The sequence below is a fragment of the Nesoenas mayeri genome, assembly GCF_963082525.1.
Source record: "Nesoenas mayeri genome assembly, chromosome: 2".
In the NCBI taxonomy this organism is placed as follows: Eukaryota; Metazoa; Chordata; class Aves; order Columbiformes; family Columbidae; genus Nesoenas; species Nesoenas mayeri.
Window position 1 is genome coordinate 7396918 of NC_137543.1, and position 7729 is coordinate 7404646.

At 37.9% G+C, this 7729-nt stretch overlaps 1 protein-coding gene across 1 annotated transcript in view; it reads left to right on the forward strand.

Annotated features, from left to right (window-relative positions):
• FAM135B (family with sequence similarity 135 member B) overlaps positions 1 to 6952 on the forward strand; it is a gene marked incomplete at both ends in the record, with an annotated part of 141581 nt that extends 134629 nt beyond the window's left edge. Inside the window, 5 exons of the mRNA XM_080339210.1 lie at positions 1330 to 1427; positions 1726 to 1877; positions 2664 to 2774; positions 5319 to 5432; positions 6747 to 6952. Of these exons, the coding sequence (XP_080195336.1) occupies positions 1330 to 1427; positions 1726 to 1877; positions 2664 to 2774; positions 5319 to 5432; positions 6747 to 6952 (681 nt within the window). The remainder of the gene's footprint in view (positions 1 to 1329; positions 1428 to 1725; positions 1878 to 2663; positions 2775 to 5318; positions 5433 to 6746) is intronic.
• Between the last annotated feature and the right edge of the window lie 777 nt (positions 6953 to 7729).

Here is a 7729-nt window from a genome sequence, read left to right on the forward strand (position 1 = left end):
AGATTTGGGATAATGAGCCTTGGAGGAAATCATTAATTATCAATGCAGACAAAACAAACAGGCAGAAGGTTAGTGGGCTGTTTGTAGTTTATGAGAACATTTATTTTAAGTCCGTATTGCAAAGTGAATATGATCATGTTTTCTTTTGCAAGAGCTGCAATTAGCAAGATGAGTTGTGTCACAAAAGCATTAATTACTAATATGTTTTTTTCTGAATAGCTGTTCCAACATTTGATTATTGTTTTTGTGGCATCTCATTAGTTACAAATTTGATTTAGAGTCCTTTTGTATTGCCTGGATAGACTGGACAATGTATTATTCATTTTATTGTATCCCAACTGGCAGTACTGTTGCAAGCAACAAATTGTTTGTCTTGCTCTAGCTCTCATTCTCTTACTGAGAACTGTTGAATAACAAACACAGAGCATTTCATTAAGGTGGGCAAATAATTTTGTGATTACATCCTTAGCATCAGCATAACCCACGTATCAGTGTATAATGTTGTAAACTATTTTATCAAAGTAATCTGTCAAATCCTAAATTCTAAAAGCTTTTCTTCCATGTACAGAGTATGGAATCTAGAGCGGCTGAGCACTGAAGTTCTCAGCAGTGTCAAGTCAGGCTGCTTTAAGATCATACTTATGATTCTGGAATCACTCAGCCTCATATGTTTAATCCTACTATTAATAAATTGTAGGTCTGACTTTATCCTATCATGACATGTCAAAGTTAGAGACACAGTTGGTAGAGGAAGAGAAGCTACCACAGGAGGTAATTTAATACCCTTAAAATAGGAGTTGCCTTCTAGAGGGCCCTGTTTACATGCCCTACAAAGTGTACGGTTAGTTTAGTGCTAATTTGAATTCTCAGGTTGTCTTCTGGAAGCCAAAGGTCACAATATAGAGTCAAAGAGACTCTTCAACAGAAAATTTTGCCTTACTTTGCCTACAAGCTCACTGAAGACAGTGAATTTCCACATAGGCTTTAATGAGAGCTATGTGATCCACACTGAACCATGGTATTGTTGTTACTGTTGATGTTATTTGAGAAAGAAAATACTTGTCTTGAGTAAGTTTACAATATTAGTTGGCAGCTATTTGTTAAGAAACTGAAAGAGAAACTTCATGACTCTGTTTTCAAGGAAGAAATTAAACTTTTAGAGGACCTGGAGACCGAGAAAAAAACCACAACATCCTCCCGCTTTGAGCATGTAAAAAGAAAATTTGCGCTAGTTATTATGTTTCTGCTTGCATTTTACTTTGAATATAACATCAGTCTTAAATAAGTGCAGTATATATTAATTCACCAGCTCATTCCATATTTCACCAGACTGACACTTTTGCTGATTTTGATACAATGACTGACCGACTATTGGATGAAATTATTCAGCATATCCAGTTGTACAATCTCTCCATATCCCGAATAAGGTAAGTGTTCTGATAATTAATAGTCTATAACAGTTTGAGTTACATGAGCAACATTCAGTGAAATTAATTTTTCCAAAAGCGCCTTGTGTCAAAAGCCATTGAATCAGTGAGAAGAATTTTTACATTGTTATAGATAGAAGAGTGCCTATCAGGATGAAAAAATTTGAAATGGTAGCTAAAGGATGTTACTGAAATCCCTGATAGAGTCCCCTCAAGAGCAATTTATTCCACCCTTCTGTTTAATTTAAATAAAATACAAATGATTTTTGTGTTAATGTAATTCTTTTTCTCCCAACAGTTTTATTGGGCATTCCCTTGGTAATGTCATCATTCGATCCGTACTGACTCGCCCCAGGTTTCGCTATTACCTCAACAAGTTGCACACCTTCCTGTCCCTCTCTGGGCCTCACCTGGGAACACTTTACAACAACAGTACTTTGGTTAGTACAGGTAAGAGTTGATGGGAAAGCTATGACTGGATGCAGTCCATAGCAGAGTGCATGATAAAGCAACACAAGGAGGTACAATAAGTTGTAATAACATGATTTGTACATTGAGGTTGTGGAAAATATTTACTGAGGACTTCAAACCCACACAGAAAAAAATGCAATGAGAGGGGTTTTCAATATCTGCTACAAAGTCCAGCTCAGTGCTCCCTGGAACACTCAAAGATGTTCAGAAGTGTGGTTCCACTGTATTCTTATACTCCTCTGTATGCTGCCTATAAAGAGAGGCATCTCCAAGGCTGAAGAAGACACAGTGCTATGGGTATGGAATGTCCCACAGTTAAGCCTTCCTGAATGTTTATGCTACCATGACATGGATAATCATAGAATCACAGAATAATTTAGGTTGGAAGGGACCTTCAGAGCTCATCTAGTCCAACCCCAATGAGTCCAGATCAGGTTGCTCAGAGCCTCATCCAGCCTGACCTTGAATGTTTCCAGGTCTGGGGTACCTACCACTTCTCTGGGCAACCCACCTCTTCCAGTGTTTCATCACCCCTATAGTGAAATTTTGTTTTCCTTCTATCTAGTCTAAATCTACCCTCTTTTAGTTTAAAACCATTACCTTTATCCAGTGAGACTCTTAGACTGGTCTTCCTGTTGATAGCAACATAAGAGGAAACAAAAAACTTATATTGAGTTACAGCGCTATCCACTAGGCAAATGTCTTTAATCCCCTTGGCTGATCATTAGCATACAGGATAAAAATATGTACTGATTTTCATTCCAGGTTTATGGCTCATGCAGAAGTTGAAAAAGTCAGGATCACTTTTACAACTGACCTTCAGGGACAATGCAGATCTCCGCAAATGTTTCCTCTATCAGCTCAGCCAAAAAACGGGTGAGTAAGGCTTGATGTGGCTGTTTAAATCTCAAGGGCTATTCCAAAGGATTGTGCTGGATTGCCATGTCCTCCAGGGAGTAAAGGAAATATACATTTTGCTCATGATCTTTAAACACTCTTGCTTTCAAGAAAGGCTGCTCTGTCTAAAATCTAATATCTATTTTATCTTTGCATTTTTTTCTTTGCCAGTTATCAGTGAATATACTTGCCAAACTGTTAGCATCAAATAAGGCCTCCATGCTATAGTAAACATACACCTAAGTTTATATTCTGCAAGCAAGAAATATCATTCTTGACAGGTTATCACTGCTTAATTTATGCTACTATATGAAAAATATTTTTCCTTTTTTACTGGTTTGTTGGTTTTTTTTTGTTTTTTTTGTTTTTTTTTTAAGTTTAACACCTCTTGCCTCAAAGAAATACAACTCTGAAATGAAGAGCAAATTTTATTCATGTTTATTGTGACACCTTTGTACTACAGAGAAAGATGTATGGCCTCATATTGGAAAAACGAAGTCTAAGTTGAGATCTTTTTACCCCTTCCCTAGTCTGTCATGAATAAATGAAATAAATCAGGCTTTTTTTGAGAAAATAAAGCAAATATAGTCCTTCCATTGAAGCAAATGTTTTCTTTTAAGAGTTATTTTTCATATAGTGTGTGAGCAAATTGATGTTAAGTATGTAGTAACAAGGTCACTACTTGACATTTAATTTGTTTCTCATACTTTGGTACACTGTTAATAGGAAACAAAGACTACGTTAAGACAAATATAACTTCTTAATTCTTAGTCTGACAGACATACAGCTGTTTCATAGTTTTGTGAACACACTATAAAGAATCATAGAATTATGGAATCATAGCATAGTTTGCGTTGGAAGGGACCATAAAGATGATTTGTTAATAATTCAAATCCCCCTACTGTGGGCAAGGACACCTTCCACTAGACCATGTCGCTCAAAGCCCCATCAGCCTGGCCTTGAACACTTCAAGGGAAGGGGCATCCACAGCTTCTCTGGGCAGCCTGTTCCAGTGCCTCACCACCTTCATGGTGAATAATTTTTTCCTTATATCTAATCTAAATCTACACTCTTTCAGTTTAAAGCCATTACCCCTTGTCCTTTTACTACCTGCACTTGTAAAAAGTCCCTCTCCAGCTTTCTTGTAGGCTGCTTTTAAGTACTGAAAGGCCGTAATAAGGTCTCCCTGGAGCCTTCTTTTCTTCAAATTGAACAACTCCAACTCTTTCAGCCTGTCTTCATAGGAGAGTGCCCTAGGCCCTCTGACAATCTTTATGGCCCACCTCTGAACTTGTTTCAACAGGTCCATGTCCTTCTTATCTTGGAGGTCCCAGAGCTGAATGCAGTACTCCAGGTGGGGTCTCATGAGAGTGGAGTAGAAGGGGAGAATCACCTCCCTCTACCTGCGGGTCACGCTTCTTTGATGCAGACCAGGGTATGGTTGGCTTTCTAGGCAGCAAGCGCACATTGCTGGGTCATATTGAGCTTCTCATGAACCAACATGCCCAAGTCCCCCTCCTCAGTGCTCCTCTCAATTCATTCTCCACCCAGCCTGCATTTGTACTTGGGCTTACCCCAAGCCACGTGCAGGACCTTGCACTTGTCCTTGTTGAACTTTGCGAGGTTTGCGTAGGACCACCTCTCAAGGCTGTCAAGGTTCATCTGGATGGCATCACATGCTTCCAGGCTGTCGATCTCACCACAGTTTGCTGTTGTCAGCAAACATGCAGAGGGTGCACTCAATCTCACATGACATAGTCAATGATGTGAAGTTATTGTATCTTGCCTTTATCTGAATTTCTCTATTTGGATATTCCCTTCAACTCCTTGGCTCTGATTTCTGTGCAGTACATTTGATACCTGCTTTATTACTATCATGTTCAAATAAAATTGGGTCTACACATGAAAGTCACATTGTATCTTCTGAAGCAAAGAATTCCCAAGCATGTGCTGTAAGTCAAAGTAGTTCATAGTTTGTTAACTTGATAGGCTGAAGATCTCACAGGCTATAAATGAAGGTGTTGTCTCTGCAAAAGGAGAAAGCAGAAATTTAAAGTTAAGACATTGTCTATGTTTAGGTGAGAAATCTGAAGAAGCAGGTAGGTCCTGATACAAAAATGAGAGATAGCATACTGTGTCTTGGGGCATAAATATTTGCAAGATTAGGGTTTTGATGAAACACTCTTCTTATTGACAGAGACAGGGTTTTGTGGTTTTTGTTTGTTTGTTTTGTTTGTTTTGTTTGTTTTGTTTTGTTTGTTTATTTTATTTTGTTTTGTTTTGTTTTTCCAGACTGCAATTAACCTGTTTGAATGTTGATAAGTAACAAAGTTTGCAGAAGCAGGAGAAATGGGTTTAAGTTATTAAGACTCTTTCTAAGCTTGTGTTGCACATTTTAATTATTATCTGTTTTGAACTGTAGATTTTCAAATGCATTTGAACATGGAGTAGTCATGCTGACATTGTATGTATTTTCATTGCTGTGCATCATTGTGATAAATGTATTTAATGCATTTGCCACAGGTCTTCAGTACTTTAAAAACGTTGTGTTAGTGGCCTCACCCCAAGACAGATACGTACCTTTTCATTCAGCAAGAATAGAAATGTGCAAAAATGCCCTTAAGGACAGACACACAGGTATGTTTGAGATCCTTTCTATATTTACAAAGCTTTTGAGGAATTGTGTTTTTATGTAACTGAGGACATTGCATTAGAAGGGTTCTTCATCAGAATGATGAAAACTCAAGTGTTTATTTGATAAGGAAGAAAATGTTCTCTTCCCACAGGAAATTACTGAAATCAATTAAAAAAAAAAATAAATTTAAGAAGCTCTTTGCCTTAAGAAAACAAATTTAAATCAGGTCGTAATCAAAGGTTTCTTCCATTTCTTCCCCTTCCCTCTAATTCTAATTTTCTGTAGTTTACTGATTAACTAGTATTGGCTCACCTTTGTTTCACGTAATGAAATCTCTCTCAGCACATCCAAAGTCAGAGGGTTTTCCATTTGTTTTTAATAGTGTTTGGATGATTGCCACGTACTTTAAGGAACAGACCTAAATTAATATTGGTTTGTAATGAAATCTGTAGAGCACATCAAGATACGTGCTGTCAGAAGCCTAGCCCTCCTGTGACATTAGGCTGTGTATTGTCCCAAGTATTGCCTTTGTTATTAGCAGTCTCCCTCCTTTATAAAATGTTTAATGGCTTCTGTTTGATACCGTTTCCAGAAATAATGTTCGGTGTAGTTTCATACGCATTTCACATATGTGATTACCTATAAATTGAGGTAATATTTGGAAATAGAGAGAGACACCCAGGCCCAATTATCAACTTAGTTGATTTTTACACATCTCACCTAAATTACAGCTCTTTCTGTCCTACCTCGGATATGAATTTAAAGGTAATTTTCTGACTCTCCCTTCTGGTGAATGTTTCTCAGGGAGATGCTTGACCTAGCAGGAGCTGGATCTACATTCAGTGTAGATAATTTCTGAGCATAAGATTCCTGAGCTATTGTTTTTGCCCTATAAACTCCTCAACCATCTGCATAATGTCCTTCCTGCATTAGATTCCCCAGAGAAACCTGAATGGACCTCTATGTCTTGCCAGACCCTTTTTGCATTTGAATTCACAGGGAGTGTGAGTTCAGCCCTCTTCCCCTGAAGAAACAAAAGCAATTCCTTCTGCCACACGGGAAATTAGACTAAATGCTGAGGAGTATCCCACTCTTCATGCTAGTAGCTTCAGCAGACCTCTTAAGATGGCCAATGCTTCAGCTAGGTTCACAGCATCCCAGCACTTTGCAACTTTTTGAAATGGACTGCTATCTCTTGCAATTTTGGCCTTGCTTCCATTTTCCTTCTCATTGTGACTATAAATAAACAATACAGGAAGGAAAGAGGGGATCTGGCAGCTTTGGCATGTAGGTTTGATCTCTAAACTCTTTTGCAGGTCCTGTTTATGCAGAAATGATTAACAACCTGCTCCAGCCTTTGATTGAGGCAAAGGACTGCACTTTGATCAGACACAACGTGTTCCACGCTCTGCCAAACACGGCGAACACATTGATAGGCCGGGCTGCCCACATTGCCGTGCTGGACTCTGAACTTTTCCTGGAGAAGTTTTTCCTCGTGGCAGGACTCAACTACTTCAAATAGTGCCTGAAGTACAGGGTAACGGAGGCAAACCTTTTCATCGAGTGGAGAAGGATCCCTCAGAGAGAAGAATGCTGTGTTAGAAATGAGATCAGGTGGGACTTTCAAACTCTGCATTTCTGTTTCAGAGAATAAAGTGCTATGGCTTTAAGGCATTCAAGCTTCCAAATATTGGTGCTTTTGGAAGAAATAAATATTCCTCTTCAATTTCTCTGTTCTTTGTCCATATAAAGACATGAGCCACTTCTGAAGTACAGAATCAGAATAAGAAGGCTAATTCTCTAAATGTGATTGGACCAATGTGACTCCAGTTTCTCTTGAATATTAACCCAGGAACCTGGTTGTCCTTGATTTAATGCTTATTTGCATATTAACAAAGTTATACATTTTAAGCACTTTTGGGGTAGTTAAAGCAAGAGGAAACAAGCATATATGAACTCAGGTTAAAACTTCCTTTGGGATGAACTGAGAAGTTTGAAAAACTTTTATGAAAGTTTCAATTTTTCCATTTGTGGAGAGAAAATATTAGGATGGTTCCATAACTGGTAATAATTTGTAACATACATATGTTCAGATAATAGAAAGGAGTGAAATATTTAACATAGAATAAAGAAATATTGATATTTGTCTTAAAAAAACACACACACACTCACACACACACAAAAAAAAAAGAAAACAACAAATAAAACCTTTATGTTGGGAAGAATTTTGTTCAATTTAGAAGCTGCCAAACCAGGAGGAGTCTATTGGATTACTTGTAAAATAACAGTGGCATCTATT